Genomic DNA, 19,557 nt, shown 5'->3' with positions numbered 1-19,557 from the left:
GGTTTTCTCGCATTCCCCATTGAAATTTTGAGGATCCAGATGGTCCAATTCCCCCAAAAAGTGGCCAGTGGAATTTTTGGGGGGGGATTTTTTTGAAATCCGTAGCCAAATTGGGGGTAGGTATTGCCTTTTTAACAAATTATAAAGTATCCCATCCCAGGAATGGGGGGATCTTTCACAATTAATTGGATCTTCTTGTTTAAAAGATTTTAAATTCAATTTTTGACTTCCTGGGTTTAAACTTATTTTCCAACTCCTTTTTTCTTTTTAAAATATATTTTTTTAAATTGATTTAGAAAAAGGGGAAAGGTAAAAAGGGAGAAGAAAAAACATTAATGTGAAAATAAAACATCAACTGGTTCCCTCCCTTTCCCAGGGATTGAGCTAGAAACCTGGGCATGTGCCTTGACCATGAATCAAACTGGCGACATTCAACCAACTGAGTCACACCAGCCAGGGCACTATTTTATTCATTTTGATGGTATTGTAAATGGAACAGGTTTTTTTTTTTAATTCTTTATTGTTTAAAATATTACATGTCTCCTTTTCCCCCCATTGACCTCTCCTCAGCCATCCCCCCCCCCCCCGACACACACATGCCCTCACCCCCGCTACTGTCTGTGTCCATAGGTTATGTTTATATCAGTGATGGCGAACCTATGACACGCGTGTCAGAGATGACACGCTAACTCATTTTTTTGGTTGATTTTTCTTGGCATTTAAATATATAAAACAAATATATGGCATTTAAATATATAAAATAAATATCAAACATATAAGTCTTTGTTTTACTATGGTTGCAACTATCAAAACATTTCTATATGTGACACGGCACCAGAGTTAAGTTAGGGTTTTTCAAAATGCTGACATGCCGAGCTCAAAAGGTTCACCATCACTGGCTTATATGCATGCATACAGTCCTTTGATTGCTCTCTTACCCGCCTCCCTGGGACTGTTTTCTTAATATCATTTCTGGATTAATTATTACTAGTGTAAAGGAATACAGTTGATTTTATTCTGTTGATATTTTTGCAACTTTGTTGAATTAGATAATTAGCTCTAATTCTTTAGGATTTTCTATGTATAAAATATATCATCTGTGAATTGAGATAGTTTTACTTCTTTCTTTTCAATATGAATGCTTTTTAGTTCTTTTTTTCTAATTGCTGTAGCTAGCACTTCCAGTCTAATGTTGAATAGGAGTGGTGAGATCAGACATCCTTGTTTTATTCTTGATTTTAAAGGGAAAAAGCTTCAGTCTTTCACCATTAAGTATGATTTTTAACTGTGGATTTTTCTCTTCTATTCCTAGTTGATTGACTGTTTTCATCATGAAAGGGTTTGGATATTGCCATATTGTTTTTATCATTTAAAATTGTCATGTGGATTTTTCCTTCACTTTATTGAAATGGAATTTTACATTGATTGAGTTTTGCAAGTTTATTCATCCTTGCATTCCTGAGATAAATCCCACTTAGTAATCTCTATATATAAAAGGCTAAGTGACCGACCGTCTGTCCAACCGACCAGCCGGTATATATGATGCACACTGGCAATTTAAAAATAAACGTTGACTCGCCCATGCATGATACATATAAAGCTCTTGCTGGAGCCAATTGCACGTGTGTTTTAATTTTATAATACTACATTATATATACTATTTTGACGTACTTTTTTGCAGTAATGTAATTACCACATAAATCTTTATTCTGATTAATTTCTTTTCAATGTGCACGAATCCGTGCGTTGGGCCACTAGCAATATATAATCATTTTTATATGCTACTAGATTTGGTTTGATAGTATTTTTTAAAGAATGTTAGTATATATATACAAGGTGTCCCAAAAAATGTATACATACTTTAGCAGCTGATAGCTCAATTTTGAAAATGAATTCTATTTATTTATGTATTTATTTTTGTTAATCCTCACCAGAGGATATTTTTCCCATTGATTCTTAGAGAGAGTGGAAGGGAAGGAGGGAGGGGTGAAAGAGAGAGAAACATTGACATAAGAGAGACAAATCGATTGGTTGCCCCCACATGTGCCCCGATGGGGCCAAGGATCAAGCCTGCAACCCAGGTACATGCCCTTGAACAGGAATCAAACCCGCAACCCTTCTGCAACGTGGACATACAGATGGCCAAGAGACATATGAAAAAATGCTCAAAGGCACTAATCATCAGAGAGATGCAAATTGAAACTCACACCTGTCAGAATGGCTACCATCAACAAATCAACAAATGACAAGTGCTGGAGAGGATGTGGAGTAAAGTGGATCTTAGTACACCACTGGTGTGAATGCAGACTGGTACAGCCATTATATAAAACAGTATGGAGTTTCCGCAAAAAATTAAATATAGAACTGCCATTTGACCCAGCGATCCCACTTCTAGGAATATATTCTAAGAGACCAGATACACCAATCAGAAAGAATGTATGCACCCCTATGTTCATAGCATCACAATTTACAATAGCTAAGATCTGGAAACAGCCCAAGTGCCCATCAGTAGATGAGTGGATAAAAAAGCTGTGGTACAGCCAAACCGGTTTGGCTCAGTGGATAGAGCGTCGGCCTGTGGACTGAAAGGTCCCAGGTTCGATTCCGGTCAAGGGCATGTACCTTGGTTTCGGGCACATCCCCAGTAGGAGGTGTTCAGGAGGCAGCTGATTGATGTTTCTCTCATCGATGTTTCTAACTCTCTATCCCTCTCCCTTCCTCTCTGTTAAAAATCAATAAAATATATATATATTTTTAAAAAGCTGTGGTACATTTTCTCCATGGAATACTATGCAGAAATAAAAAAGGATCTCTTACCCTTTGATACAGCATGGAGGGACCTGGAGAGTATTATGCTAGTCAGAGGAAGACAAGTATCATATGATCTCACTTACATGTGGAATCTAATGAACAAAATACACTGTTGAACAAAATATATCCAGAGACATAGAAGCATGGAACAGACTGTCAAATCTCAGAAAGAAGGCAGGGGTGGGAGATTTAACCAAAGAATTTGTATGCATGGACACAGACAATAGGGTGGTGAATGAGGGAGGTGGGGGTGGGAAAAGGAGACATATGTAATACTTTCAACAATAAAGAATCATTGATCTGTTGCCTCCTGAACGCCCCTTACTGGGGATCAATCCTACAATCTGGTAATGTGCCCTGATCTAGAATTGAACTATGATCTCTTGGTTTGTGGATTGAGAATCACTGAGCTACACCAGCCAGGCTATACTTTTTGAATTTTGTACCAAATGACATGTCTTAAATATTAAATTTTTTTCTTTTTAATTTTATTTTTGTTTTATATATTTTTATTGAATTCAGAGAGAAGAAGGGAGAGGAAGAGAGAGATAGAAACAACAATGATGAAAGAGAATCATGGATCAGTTGCCTCTTGCATGCCCCTTACTGGGGATGGAGCCTGCAACCCGGGCAGGCCAAAGCTCTATCCACTGAGCCAAACCGGCCAGGACAAATATTAAATTTTTTAAAATTAAGGTTTATTCCCTTTAAGCCAGCATTTTAGTGTTCATCATAGTAGAAAGCTGGACACAATAAAAATGCTCAACAGGAGTGATAAAATTATGGGACATTAATGTGCTTGAACACTGTAGGTATTAAAAGTGATATGACATTTGAGACAGTCTTCATGGAAAGTCACTGTGGTTCCATGCTTTCACAGTGCTTGGAGGGAACCTGGTGCTGACCCATCCCCGCCAGCTGCCCAGATCTAGCCTCCTGCCAACCTCCTCACAGAGCCCTCCGACAGTCCCAAGGCCCCCGCCATCACTCCAATGCTGCCCAGCCACCTCTCCTTAGCACCCACCATAACGATGACCGGGCCCACCATGCAGGTGGGTCAGAACTGCCACCAGGACTCAGAGGCCTGATCAACGTGGAGCTCTACGTTTCCTCTGTCTGCCTGTCCATGTCTTACTACTTTGGCCGTGATGATGTGGCTTTGAAGAACTTGGCCAAATATTTTCTTCGCCAACCTCATGAGGAGAGGGAACATGCTGAGAAACTGACGAAGCTGCAGACCCAACGAGGTGGCCGAATCTTCCTTCAGGATATCAAGAAACCAGACCATGACAACTGGGAGAATGGGCTGAATGCAATGGAGTGTGCATTAGACTTGGGAAAAGGTGTCAATCAGTCACTACTGGACTGGCACAAAGTGGCCACTGACAAAAATGACCCTCATTTGTGTGACTTCACTGAGACTCACTACCTGAATGAGCAGGTGAAACCCATCAAAGAACTGGGTGACGATGTAATCAACTTGTGCTGGTTGGGGGCCCCTGAAATTGGCACAGTAGAGTATCTTTTTGACAAGCACACCCAGGGAGACAGTGCTGAGAGCTAAGCCTTGGGCTGGCTTCCAATAGCCACGGGGTTGACTTCCTGGTCACCAAAGCAATACCTGCATGTTGGAGCTACCTTTACCTTTGCTATAACTTGTACCAAATCATCCACTCACATCTTTCATTTGTAACATTCCTTCAAATAAAGTAATTTGGTACCCCACCCCCCAGATGATATGTTTGAGCTGATACAAGAACTATAGGAAGGAGCTAGCCCAGCCGTGGGCAAACTACGGCCCGCGGGCCGGATCCGGCCCGTTTGAAATGAATAAAACTAAAAAAAAAAAAGACCGTACCCTTTTATGTAATGATGTTTACTTTGAATTTATATTAGTTCACACAAACACTCCATCCATGCTTTTGTTCCGGCCCTCCGGTCCAGTTTAAGAACCCATTGTGGCCCTCGAGTCAAAAAGTTTGCCCACCCCTGAGCTAGCCATATGAGGTTCGAAAGGTAGAACCAGGTGGCAGGTACAAACGGCTTTGGGTCAGACAAGGGTTTGGCCTGTTCAAGGAACTACAGAAGCTTAGGGTAGCTGGAGCATGGTCAACAGAGTGGATAGGTTGGCAGAAGCCAGGTCCCCAAAAGCTTTGCAGACTAAGTAAGTAGTTTGGTTTCATATTAAGTACAGTGAGAAGCCATTGGAATGTTTTAATCAGGGGAATGTCATGATCCATGACATTAAAAAAAGAGCATTAAGAAGGTAAAGGATCTAAAAACCATGTCACCAGAGGAACATTGAAGGAACTGGCTATTTGGCCAGGAGATTATTAAAAATATATGATAGTTGTCTTAGGTGGTGGATGTTTAGTTGGGATATTGACTGAGCTATTTAACAGAGCAAAATAATAGAAAATAATACTGATTTTTTTTCTCATGGAAAAGACCAAGTTCCTTTAGTTTTGCTGTTCTGCCATGCCCTAGTGTGATGCCCATGTATGTATGGTCAACCTAAGTCATGTCTTCCTTGTAACCAGTCAGGAAAGAGGTGGAAAATGTAGTCTGTACCTGCCAACCTAAACCTGGGGGGAGGTAGGGCAAGGGGATAAAGTTGTTCCTGTTATAGAATGAAGAGGTCTACCAGGATGCTACAATAGGCGAGGCAGGTTTCAAATTAAATGAATTTAAACTAACTTATTATTCTGTGATAGTTAATGTAATATCACTAATAGCCTATTGTCAATATATATTTTTTTTGCTTCAGATTTTTAATGATTACTTTAGCATAATGTGTTCAGGATTAAGTTTATTAAAATAATGATAAACCCAAAGGAAGGCGAGTGAGTCAACCCAAATTGATTATCAGCTCTGCCAATCAGTAGGGGTGTGCACCTAACTAAAGATTTAGAACTGATCTATGTTCTAAAATGGGGTTGCTAAGAGCCCTTACTTAATATCATCACTGTAAGAATTAAATAAAATGCAAGGTTTCTGGGACATAATCAGGATTCCATATATGTAGCCATCTTGATTTTGTGAACACAATCCATACATTTGGTCATCTTCAAATATAAAATTTTTATAGTCCCTTGTCATTAAAAATATGTGGATATTTGATTGGATATTAAAATTTTAAAAATATTATTTTGTAGAGGAAAGAAAAATTAGACTACCAGGTGCAAAATAGAAGTATAAAATTTATTTAAAATCACCCACAAAGTTCCGTATAATCAGGAATGATACAATTTGCAATAGCTTTTTTATAAAAAAAACTCATGACAAAGATTTAAAATATAATTTCAATTACAGTATTCATTTAGCCTTTTCCTTTAGAACAATTTAAAAAAAGAAAATTTATGCTCTAAATAAATGAGACACAAGGAAAATATAATAGACAATTTCCACAACTATCTTTACATGTATGTTTCAATACTAGTACATTTCAATGCCTTTTGCTACATAAACATGAAATCATGTACAACTGCTGTGCACCAAAACTTAGCTTAATTCGATGTTTCAAGTAACATGCAATTTCAACTCACAAGTCTTCAAGTACTGCTAGTAAATGTTCCCTTGTAAGCAGAGCACTACATTCTGATCCTGAATTGAAATCATTAAGATATTTTTCCCTTCTACATGAAGTGCTTTTTCTTTAAACTGCTTCCCCCATATGTTAAGATCAACAACAACAAAAAGGATATTTTAGAGTTTTAAAATCTTTTTCTTACTATTTCATTGTATAGGATATTTAATACAGTAGGGCAGCAAGAGGTAAAAAGAAGTCCCCCAAAGGAGAAAAAAAAAAAATTAAAGGTACAAAATAAATAGTAAATACACTCCAAAGAGAAAAAGTCATCTACAGGCAGGAATATTAACTTGAGAAATTGATATTTCTCTCTTGGGAATTCAGCAATACTCTATTTCACCATGGTGAAAGACCTGTAAATATTTTACTTCCACTAATGTTAAGCACTCAGTCTTCTCCTTGGAACCAAGTCATTGATATGCACATCAATCTACTGGTAGGTCACCATATAGCATAAGACTAAATGAAGAAACTAGAAATTAATGCATTTCTCTCTTTTGAGTAGTTTTATTATGTTTCTCTTTAGGAAACACTTTATGATTTCTTAGTTACCCAAAGATGACCATCCACCCATGTCACAATGCAAAAGCTACCCTTTATTTTTACTATAAAATCATTTCTAAAAAAATATTTCTCTCGAAGCACCTATCACATTGTAATTTCGTAAAAAGTAAAAAAAAAAAAAAAATGACATACACCCCAATAAAAAATAATTTTTGTTTTTTAAGAGCTGTTTTTGTAAATCACATGTAGTCAGCCACTTTATAATATCGCAAACAGGCATTTGTTGAGATAGGCAGTTACTGAACTGAGTCACCAAAAGTGGAATTTGACTATTTAGGACAATTTGACCTGTTTTGTCCATTAGTAACATATAATGACTGATGAAATAGCAAAAATATCTTACCTGTTTGTATCTATAAAGAGCTTACCAAAATTTTTACAAATACATCTAATTTTGGGCAAGGGTTGTTTAACCGTTGACTGAGAGATTGTATATAGCTGGAAACAAAGGGTAAAAAAACATAAAAAAACCAAATTCAAATAAGTGGGAGATAGTACTATCTCTTAGAGATGCCAAACTTACATTTTTTAAAATTTGATTTTATTTCAAATATATTTTTATTGATTTCAGAGAGGAAGGGAGAGGGAGAGTTAAAAACATCAATGAGAGAGAATCATTGACCCGCTGCCTCCTACATGCCCCCCCTCTGAGGATAGAGCCCACAACCCGGGCATGTGCCCTTGGCCAGAATTGAACCCGGGACCCTTCAGTCTGTAGGCCGACCCTCTACCAACAGAGCCAAACCAGCTAGGGCCAAACTTACAATTTTACCATGAGGCCTAGGAACTAGAAAAGTCTAGCAAATTCCTTCAAGAAAAATGCATTTGGCCCGGGCCGGGGTGCACAGAGGTTGAGCGTAGACCCATGAACCAGGAGGTCACACTTCTATTCCAGGTCAGGGCACATGACGGGTTGCAGGCTCGATTCCCAGTGGGGGACGTGAAGGAGGCAGCCCATCAGTGATTATCTCTCATGATTGTTCCTATTACTCTCTCCCTCTCACTTCCTCTTTCTGAAACAAATAAAAACATTTTTTTTTAAATGGGGGGAAAAAGACACCTGCACTTCAATATAACAAACACATTCAACTTTGTGAGTTGTTGACTTTAGCCTTTTAAAAAATGTTTTTAAAACAATTATTACTTAGGTTTCCCTCTATGTTGTAGTACAAGGTCTTTCTTTATGAAAGAGTGTTTTTACAGGGAACAACAAAACTTATTCTAAGCCCTAATGCATAAGTCTTGGGAATTTGGGGAGACCTTCTTAAGTATGCACAAGAACATAGCTGGCTAAATAAATAATGGAGATGTCCCCTCAGACTCCCACGGGCCACCATGGTTCTGCTGTGTGAAAGGAGCATGGAGCTGGAGGGGCTCTGTGCAGGTGACCCTGGTCCACAATGTGTGCGTCCAGGTGCGGCACATCTGTTCACAAATGGAAGACTGAGCAAAACATGGAGTATTTCTTCCTCCTATAATGCAAGGACTGACTGATCCCCAGATTGAAGAATCGAAATTAAGGGATGAATGGGATAAAAAGTGTGTACCCAGGGGAGGTGCAGTGTTTAAAAAAACGTTATTGATGATCTACCAACTGAGTTATCCGGGCTCTCTAAAAAAACGTTATTGGATGAAGAAACGGGCATGCTCCAAATAAAAAAAAAAAAAAAAAATGAAGCCAAGTTTTAAATAAGACTATAAGAAGCCAAAACAATAATATCTAATTAACAAAGGGAAGCCAGCATCTGTGTTACCATGGGGATGGTGAAAGACTGCTGGGCCAGCTGAGAGGGGGCAGTGATGCTTGTTTGCCCCATGAGTCTGCACCCTACTATCCCATCTGGATGGGATTTGAAAATAAGGAAGATGTTGGGAACTGAGGAAGGACTCAAGGTCATTGAGGAGTCAGAAGCACAACCGTAGAGGGCTGTCAAGGAGTCAAGAAGAATAAGATTTCAGACTACATGGGCAGAAATGAAAACACACACAACACACACACAAAAAAAAATTGCAGTCAAGATTCACCGAGGGGGATAAGGAGCTCCAGCCCAAGAACCTAATATTAACAACGAGGAGCAGAAACAGTTGATGCTGTATTACCACAGAAGACAGGCCAAACTCAAGAAATTAGAAGAAAATGATGGCTCCTGTTTAAATTCTCCATGGACATATAGCACTGCTTTGAAAAAAGCATTTTCATGAAGTTAAAGACAAAGTGGAGACCAAGATGAAGTTCAGCAGTTGATGAAGCTCCCAAAAATATTAGCTCACCTCTTTAAGCCAATTAATAATAATAACTAAAAAGGATAATCACACGGCCCTGGCTGGTTTGGCTCAGTGGATAGAGTGTTGGCCTGTGAAATGAAGGGTCCCGGGTTCGGTTCCGATCAGGGACACATGACCGGGTTGTGGGCTCAATCCCCAGTAGGGGGCATGCAGGAGGCAGCCGATCAATGATTCTCTCTCATCATTGATGTTTCTATCTCTCTCCTTCTCTTCCTTCATCTCTGAAATCAATAAAAATATATTTTTAAAAATAAATAAAATAAAAAATCACAACCCTCTGTGAATGATGTGGAAATTTCTAGTTTTCCGAGGTTTTCTTTTAGTAAGTTGGAAACATTCTCTGTCCAATCCCCAGTGCTGGAGAGAAAGTAGTACATAATAAAGCAGTTTGATATCCTACAACATTATAAAGCACAAGATTAATTACAATTTTTCTTACTAACATGTTTGATTTCAAAATGATTCCTCATTTTCCATTATATATTTTCATTGATTTCAGAGAGGGAGAGGGAGAGGGAGAGAGAGAAACATCAATGCTGAGAATCATTGACTGTCTGCCTCCTGCAAGACCCCCCACCCACTGGGAACTGAGCCTGCAACCCGGGCAGATGCCCTGACAAGGAATCAACCCAGGACCCTTCAGTACACGGGCCGATGCTCTACCCACTGAGATAACCGGCTAGGGCTGGTTCCTCATTTTTTTTTTTTTTAAATATATTTTATTGATTTTTTACAGAGAGGAAGGGAGAGAGATAGAGAGTTAGAAACATCGATGAGAGAGAAACATCGACCAGCTGCCTCCTGAACATCTCCCACCGGGGATGTGCCCGCAACCCAGGTACATGCCCTTGACCGGAATCGAACCTGGGACCTTTCAGTCCGCAGGCCGACGCTCTATCCACTGAGCCAAACCGGTTTCGGCTGGTTCCTCATTTTGAGCGATTTATTTTTTCCGAGAAAACTGGTATGGAGTGGGGAGAAGAAACATTAAAAGCATTTCTTGGTGTTGAGCACCTAGAGTAAATTTGCCTGTTGCTGATAGGAACACAATTCTCCCTCATTTCTGCCCCTTAACTTCTCCCATGGAACTTGAAAGAGCTTCTGATGACTGACGTTCCCCATGTTTAAGAGCTCTTCAATTATTAACCAATGTTACCTGAATAAATTCAATGAGTGAAAAAATTTTTAAATAAAGTCATTACTTTCAGTTCACTTTTTAACCTTTCTCACCCAGATTATAGAATAGGTTCTATTGTTGCCAGCAACCAAATTCCAAAGAAGTAAATTGGGCTGGGATATAGGAGGACAACATGCAAAAAAAACATTGTCTTCTATAGATCAGATCTGTTACTAAGAAAGTCACCAGTCAGACCATTAGTATGATGCATTATACAAAAATAGGAAAGCCATATAGAAGTAGTGGTAGAATATTTAACTTCTTGCACAACTCTTTTAAAAATGTATTTTTATTGATTTCAGAGAGGAAGGGAGAGATAGAAACATCAATGATGAGAGAATCATTGGCTGCCTCCTGCACACCCCCTACTGGGGATCAAGGCTGCAACCTGGGCATGTGCGCTTGACCGGAATCAAACCCTTCAGTCCGCAGGCCGACACTCTATCCACTGAGCCAAACCAAGCAGGGAGTGCACAACTTTTTATAAAACACTCAAACACTAATAAATGAGTCTGGAGTCAAACATTGTTGGGATAGGGACCACTCAATGCTAATCTGTGGTCTTGTGATCATATCTATTCCTAAAAACTGAATTTTCCCTTACTTAAAAGAACGAATAAAAGCTCTTGATTCCTTTTGGTACAATTACATAAAGAATTTCAGAAACATGATTTTAAAAGACAGGAAGACAAGTGAGCAAGATCACTGCTGTTCTTAAATGAACCACGCGTTATTTGTGTAGGGGACTTGGGGAATGTAGGACAGAGAAAGGGGAAAATCAGAGGAAAGGATAAAAAGTGTAAAAAGAATTAAAGTGCACTTATTGACACTGTTATATTGTTAAATGAGAAAAAAAAATAACAGGCAGAGTTTATGGTCAGATTATAAGTTTATATCCAGCCGACTGGAGAAGAAACCAAATTACTTTCTAATACTGTTATCTCTAAAAATGCAAATGTTTCAGACAGCTGTGGGGGAAAAAAAAAAAAGAATGCCTTTCATAACAGCAGATAGGGGCAGAATTTATCTTTTTAGAACAACCAGAGTTTCCAAAGTTGCACTGAAACAGGGATGGGTTAGAATCAGCTAATATGTTTAACATCTGATAACGTTCCTACCTTAGACTAAGTTTTGCTTTGCTTTACTTGAGGGGACAAATGGCTGAACAAACTGGAAGGAAACTTGTGACCCAGTAAGGATGGGAAAGGAGGAAAGCCAACTAAGGAAAAATGTGTTGGACGTTTAAAGCTGGAAATACTAAACCTGCAGACTACCACAAGAGAAATATATTGCGGGACCCTCAAGGCAGTGAAAATTAGGGGAAAGTAAGTAATGCCTTTGGATTACCTGAAGGAATAAGACACATGCCTTTTGAAACAAACACTGGTATTTGATTGGGTACCCATAAGAAGCAGGGACTAAGAAAACCTCATTCAGGTACTAGAATGCCGAGAATTAAAGTTTGTAGAGTTCAATGTGGACAAAAAGGGCGAGGTCCTGGATACAGGCCATTTTCACCAAGTCCAAAATTAACAGAGGAAATTAGTTTCTATTTTATACACAAGAGAAAAGCAAAAGATGTCAATTAATCTCATTACATGATAAGAAAACACAGATATTCAGCTTCTGATAAAGTTCATATTGATTCTTTCTGAATTGCATGCCAGAGCAATGGATGGCATCATTTCCTAAACCTACTAGACGAAAGCACAACATGGAGCATAATTTGATTTAGATAAATCCAGACTCTTAGGAATCAGAGCACTGATTTTTACCACTTGGTTAAGGGTGCCATACTATTGACGTTGAAGTTACAAGTAAATATACTTATGGGCAAGTTTAGTAGCTGTGGACAATAAGACAGTATTCTAATATGTAGACAGCCACATTAAAATAACCTATGCTGGGACTTAATTGTGGGGCCAACTAGGCAAGACATATACATAGTGTATGTACAACTATGGTTAAATAGTATATACAATAGAAATATATACTTCCCCCAATTACTTTAACCATTCAATCTTTTAACTTCTTATAAATGCCTAACACTTGTTCCAGGGGGAATAAAAACCTGTACTGTGTTAAGTACTCGATATTTATTGAAATAGCAGACAAGACTATTGCCACACTTTATAGGATGTGTTAACAGGATAGCTTAATAGGTAAAAGTCAGCTAAATTTCCCATCAAGGTCCAAGAGACTCTGAAGGCAGGGAAATCTTGATCCAATATCACTTCTATCCCTGAACCTCTCAGAAAAAAACCAACCCAAAGCCATTTTATTTTTGACTTGTACAAAAATAAGGTTAATTCCCATTGATAAAATACCATATGGGCGATCAAATCATGTTTATTTTCATACAGTCATCCTAACCTTCATTTGATTCTTTAAATTATAATTACAAAAATAATTTCACACTGACATTAAAATCTGCTCTCTGGGCTCCAGTGATTGAATTCTATGACTTCTAAGGTGTCTTCCAGGGCTGTGAGGCACCACTGTTAAATTAGCTTATGTCACAATTCTTGCCATTAATTCTTACAAAAGATAAAAACTCACAATTGTACTAAAACTAGACAAAAAGATTCCCATGCATCAAAAAACTTGTGAAATAGAAAGTAGCTATATATTAAAGGTCACATACAGCTACTTTGTCATATTCAAAAGAAATGCTGTGCCTGCTATTGGTGGAAGTTGTCATGCAATGTCAAAACATTGTCCCAGATAAAAGATTTCAATATGTATTAAAAAGACTAAACTTAAATAGTGTGAGGTTATTTTCCATACGTGCTATTGTGAAATAAATGATAATGGGTAGGAATCTATGAAGTAATAACATTAGAAAGTAGGATACTTGATATGAATAAAGTCAATATCTCATTTACAAGAGTATGCATTCAATTAAGTATGCATTGGGGTTATGTCTTAAGCAAATTGCTTATAGTTCTAATCTAGTAAAATTCTATATTTAACAAATGAAATTATTTCATCCACATGCAGATTTCATAAAGATGTTGGAAGGTTATTTAAGATGCAAACATTTTGCTAATATGTTGCAAAAATTAACCTACAGCTATACATTCTGTTAGGCTCCACTTTCAATAATAATAATAATAATAATAATAGATTTCAGCGATTTCCAACCATTTTTATCTTATGGCACAAATAAACTAATTACTAAAATTCTGCAGCACATCAAAAAATATATTATCTTTCGCCAATCTGACAAAAACAAAAACAAAACACACCACAAAAGGGTATAATTTAATTCTTGTAGCACAAAGGTGGAAAATCGCTGATATATTTCAAACAGGTCTTCGTCATGATATATTTGGTACTTAGTGTGGATGAATTGGAAAGAGGATGTAGATGAAGCTAACAAGAAAAAATGTTTTCAATGATAGCCTACGAGGCATTAGAAATAGGATTTGAAGGGTAGCATATTTTGTAGGATTCTACACTAGACAGGAGTTATTCTCCCATCATAGTTAAGTTTGTAACATATTATGAACAGGTTGGGCTAACTTGGGAGGCATGCATCAATGAATTCAATTATCACACCATGAACAAAGGCAGAAGTTTGAAAACCCAAAGGCAGAAGATTGATTGCTAAAAAAAAAGGGTAAAACAAAAGTGATCCATTACAGTAAAATATAATTGAGGTATAGAAATATTAGATAACCAGTTTTCTGAGTGAAAATGTCATTTCAAATAAATTTATTTCCTTGCTTCATGAAAAAGAGCATTCTAACAGCAGTGTAGCCAGTATACAATCACAATGCTGCATAACATTTAAGCATGAGCTTTTAAAAAATTACAGGGCATACAATGGGATGGCAAACTTATGAAAGAGTTCTATAATGCAGGAATCATGTGTGGTTCCCATCATGGGGTTCAGCAGGTGTTAATTATAACTGAATGGAGACATTTTTAGCGAAGACTGGATATTTTCATGTACTTGTTTTGGTAAACTGCAACTAATTTCAAAAAATCTCAATACTCCCCCTAAATCAACACGCGTGGCTCAAGTTTATATTGTTAAGGAAACTTACTTTCACTTAGTGACACTGATCTGAATTGCTGTACATATATCACAATGGTCTGTTTTGAAGGAAATGTGCTTACTTTTTTTTTTTTTTGAAAAATGTGTGTTAGAGTATCTTCTAGGATTTTAATTCTTCAAGTTTACTGTCATGGGTGGTGATTCAAAGAAAACAAAAGCTATTACTTAAATTTTGCAGACATTCAATAAGTGTTGAATGGATAGATGGGTGGATGGATAAAGGATCTTTAAGTTTTATCCATTAAATCTGGTGAGAAAATAACTTGTAGTGAGAGCTAAGGCCTAAAATAAAATATTACAAGGGTATATTCCTGATGGTCTACTACTAGTAAATATCTTATTTAAGCAGCTGAAACAATAAACAATCACTTATTTATATACTTAAATGTATAAGAAACCAGAGGCTCACAAAAATATACATGTTTTACAACAGAAATCTAAGGCACACAAAATACTAAAACAAGTTAATGAATTACCCTATTTTACCTATTCAAAAGCAGAAATCTACATGTACAAGATGGTCTATCAATGACATTTTGCTATTTACAATCCCTTCATATTCCTTTACTTTGATTAGTCAAAAGCTTGAAACGGATACTTTGCACCATATATTATTTTAATAATTTATGATTAATTTTATTTAGAGAGCTTACTGGAATTGTTTGCTTTTGCACCAAAATTGTGAGTGTTAGCGGTTATGGGCTTCCTATGGCATTTCCAGGGGAGAAGCACCATTAGGTTTTCCATACTCCCAAGGAATCTGAGACTTTGAATGTTATAGCACCTCTGCATTTTAACAGAATCAAGTATTTCATTGAAATTTCTTCTTGAGATAAAATTTGGTTTGGGCAATCTCTTTTGTTTTGCTATGAACCGGAAAACGTAATAGAAGAAATAATAGGAGGACTAAAAACGAAATAGAATGCCTATTTTCCTGTTACCTAGATCATAGGCAATTATCTCAGAAGAGTTATCATTTTCCCAAAACTAATATGTTTAAACTACTTTGGACTAACTTATTTATATCATTCCTACTATTTGTTTTGCATGTGCAATGATAAGGAATTTGTTTTCAAAATATTTCTACTAAAATTTTAGTCTCTACTGGAACGACTTTCAGAATAAGGCAATTTGGGATGGTTAGGGTTCTTACTACTTAATTTTTGTATTTTATTACCTTGAAACTTTAGAAGCATTTGACTCTTCTGAATCCTATTATGTCAAATCTCCTTTCGGAAACACCTTTCATGGATTATATTGAGAAAGTTACAGTGAAAGTAAATTGGGGTCAATGTTGCTCAATAAGCGTTCACACTTACTTAGTTCCCAAGAAAATATTAATCAATGTTGGTGATAATCTTTCAAATTCCAATTTGAGATAATTAACAATTTTTGCATGATTGATTTTATAAGTAGCTAATATTTGAATGAGAAAGAACACATTAAAAAAACACAAACCATACACATGTATGAATACATATTGCAGTTAATAAGATGGAACTCTACACAGCAAGAATGATTTCTCTTGTATGCAAATATGCACAAACAATAGACAATTGGATTCTTATACTATACTATTTCAAGTTAATTTTAAAAATAGAAAGTGCTTTTAAAATATATATTTACAATTTATGAACAGCGTCCAACCATTACTAATAATAATGAATTATTTTATACAGGAGAGACACCTTAAGAGAGAAAACTTTTCATTGGTTTATTTCAAAGGAATATGCCTATTTTCTAGCAATGATTGGAAGATGTTGAAACAATGGCACCATGAAATAATAATTCAGCTTATAATTAACTGTGTCGATGTGGTTAAGCACCAGGAGCTGTGTAGAGTTAACACTGTGTATCTTGATTTTACATCATAGCACATTATCAGTTAAAAGCCTCTAAAAATTACTCGTTTCATAGTAAACAGACTTATTTAAAGCACCAAACTGAGTGATTCTCTCAAGGTTTACACCTAACCAAAACATTTCTGTATGTATTTAAAACTATAAAACTTTTTAATTTTGCTTAAAATGTGCACCTTCTATCAATTGTCAAAATATATAGTCACAGTTAAGAAATACCCACCCTACTGCATTTGCTTGTTTTACTTCAGCCTTCAAATGGGTGAGATGAAGATCTATCTAGTAAACAACAATATGACTTTCCTTTAACAGCACCTTGGAAAATACACTGCACTAGCAAAGGCATTAAAAAGGGGAGAACAGCCTTCATGCCCAATGGTTATAGGGCCCTGCAACGTGTGTGAGAGCATAAGGGGCCACGGTGACAACATTGTCATGGGTTAATGTTAATGCCTGACGAGAAGGAATTTGGTTCAATTCATTAGCTTCAGGGGACAGCTCAGGACCCTCATTAGCTGCCTGATCTCTCTGCTCTGAGACCTTAATTTTCTTATTCTTAGGTTCTTTAGCCTCGTACTTAATCTTGTTTATTTCAAAACCATGGTGGGGCCTATTTAGGTTTTTGTGCTGGTAGAAGACAAGAGAGAGACGTGTAGGATGGTTCCTATTTGGATGTTGGACGGGGGTTGTAGCATGAAGCTCTCGCCGGGCACACTCAATTAAAACAGAGCCATGAGCGGGTGCTATGGCCACCCCACCAACACTGGCATCCAAAAAGATGTGCTCACTATCTGACCAATACTCTTCAATGTGGGGCAATTTCGCCTCAGTGGGTGACAGGGGGTCATCGGATAAGGGGTCATCTGATGGAGGCTCATCTGCTTCCGAATGCTGCTCATCTTCCATCAGAGAGGAAGCAAGTTCAGGAGCAGAGGTGATGAGTGGGGGCTGCTGGTTTGGCTCATTAGAAGGTATCTGCTCAGATGGACCAGCGGGAGGCTCAGAACCAACCAGGGAATCGGACATGGGAGTAGGCCAAGTGGGAAGAGGACTCACTTCACCAGGCTGTGCGATTCCAGCGCATTCCCCAGCAGCACCATGAGCATCACTCTGTCTCCCAGAAGGCATCGTGCAGTCGGGATCACTACTTCTTTCTGGAAACCCGCACGAAACCGAGGCATCGTTCTTAAAAGATGTTGAGGTCGAAGCATTGTTGGCGGACGAGAAGTCTCGGGATAAATGTGCCTCTTTCACTGGGTGAGGAATGGATGGGATCAGTGAGTACATTTGAATGTTGTCCGAACCTTTGAAGATAAAATTGGGTTCAGTTTCACCTTTCTTTCTTTTTTTTTTTTTAGATTGATTTCAGAGAGGAAGGGAGAGATAGAAAGATCAATGAGGGAGAAATATTGAGCGGCTGCCTCCTGCACGCTCCCTACCTGGGATTGACCCTGAAACCCAGGCATGTGCCCCTGATCAGAATCAAACCCGGGACCCTTCAGTCCGCAGGCCGACACTCTATCCACTGAGCCAAACCAGGTAGGGCTCAGTTTCACTTTTTATTTCAGGTTGTAAGGTCTCAGTTTTATTCCCTAAACAGAGAAAAGGACACCAAATGTGAAGATAAGTACAAAATGCTTTTTATAGTTGTTTTCATTAAAGAGTACTTAAAAAAATATATATATATATATATATTGATTGATTGATTGATTGATTTCAGAGAGGGAGGGAGAGAGATAGAAACATCAATGATGAGAGAAAATCATTGAGCAGCGGCCTCCAGCATGGCCCCTGCTGGGGATTCAGGCCGAAACCCAGGCATATGCCGGGACTGGGAATCGAACAGTAACCTCCTGGTTCATACTCCATCACTGAGGCTCGAAAGTCAAACAGAAGTGAGCTTCTGGTCTTCCTGTTTATCTTTCCAATCCTGTTCTCCTCTCCCCATTCCTCGTTACATGTTGGTTGGTTTCTCCACACTTCGTTTCTTCAGGCCAATAACATCAGGGTAAACCTTGACACTTTTTGGGGGACACATGCCAAATTTAATCTTCAAACCATATCCGGAATTAGATATATCCTTATGTCCTCTTTAGCCACTCTGGTCTCTCTCCTGAATTGTTAGGATGGGCATTTAGGATGACCCTACTTTTCTATTCGCTGCCCCACTTTACTCTAGTTTTAACCTAGTAACCAGAATGTTAGGTTTGAGTGACATCAGATCCCTTTTCTATACTGAAATCTCCAGTAAACTTCTTCTCATTCACAATAAAGACCAAAGTCTTTACAGCAATCAACAAAACCTGAGATGCTTGGATTCCCTCTTACCTCTCCAATTTGATCTCCAACTGTTTGCATTGCACACTTGCTCCAACCACAGTGGCCTCCTTGCTAGCATCAGGTATTCAAGGGAAATTCCAGCTTCCTGCCTTTGCCATTTCTTCTGCCTGGAATGCTATTTCTCCAAATAAAAGCACTGCAGATTCTCATTTCCTTCAGGACTTCACAGAAATGCCTTACTCTTAGTGAATCTTTGTGATGTATTTAAATGTAATTCTTTTACAGCACTATCTGTCCTCATTGCCATGGCTACATTTCCAAGACCTAAGATGCTTCCGAGTGGTGCTCAGTAAAACTAGTGGAGTAGGATAATTAAATTGATCAAGGAAGATTTGGAGGAAGTAATGCCATTTCATGTATGCCAAAAAGGAGGATGAGGGCTTCAAAATAGATGGGGAACAAAAAAAGAACAGGTTGCCCTTTCTGGGTGGCTCAATTGGCTGGAGCATCTTCCTGTACACCAAACGGTTTTGGGTTTGATTCCCAGTCCGGGCGCATACCTAGGTGGCCGGTTTTGATCTCTGGTCAGGGCATGATAGATGTTTCATCTCAATCTCTCTTCCCCTACCTTTCTCTCCCTAATCCTTGGATGAGAATTAAAAAAAAAAAAAGAAGATGTTTTTGAAAAAAATAGAGATGGGGCATTTTTTTGTTGATTTTTGGTGTGGATAAGTATGTAGAAATATATTTGGTGTCATATATATAGTTTGAACTCTAATGAAGTTATATTAAAAAGAATTGAGCCCTAACTGGTTTGGCTCAGTGGATACAGCGTTAGCCTGGGGACTAAAGGGTCCCGGGTTCCATTCTGGTCAGGGGCATGTGCCTGGGTTGTCGGCTCCATCCCCAATAGGGGGTGTACAGGAAG

General features: G+C 38.0%; 1 protein-coding gene and 2 pseudogenes across 1 annotated transcript in view; 2 read left to right on the top strand and 1 right to left on the bottom strand.

The window, feature by feature from the left end:
- Positions 1 to 3,709: 3,709 nt before the first annotated feature.
- LOC102420624 lies at positions 3,710 to 4,534 on the top strand (annotated as a pseudogene).
- Positions 4,535 to 4,916: 382 nt separating this feature from the next.
- LOC111823772 lies at positions 4,917 to 9,195 on the top strand (annotated as a pseudogene).
- Positions 9,196 to 16,703: 7,508 nt separating this feature from the next.
- TET1 (tet methylcytosine dioxygenase 1) overlaps positions 16,704 to 19,557 on the bottom strand; it is a gene marked incomplete at its 5' end in the record, with an annotated part of 34,890 nt that continues 32,036 nt past the window's right edge. The window contains one exon of the mRNA XM_014447515.2: positions 16,704 to 17,653. Within this exon, the coding sequence (XP_014303001.1) occupies positions 16,716 to 17,653 (938 nt within the window). The remainder of the gene's footprint in view (positions 17,654 to 19,557) is intronic.

This window comes from Myotis lucifugus, unplaced genomic scaffold, assembly GCF_000147115.1.
Source record: "Myotis lucifugus unplaced genomic scaffold, Myoluc2.0 scaffold_671, whole genome shotgun sequence".
In the NCBI taxonomy this organism is placed as follows: domain Eukaryota; kingdom Metazoa; phylum Chordata; class Mammalia; order Chiroptera; family Vespertilionidae; genus Myotis; species Myotis lucifugus.
Note: the sequence above shows the minus strand (reverse complement) of the source record. Positions and strands in the feature narration are given on the sequence as shown.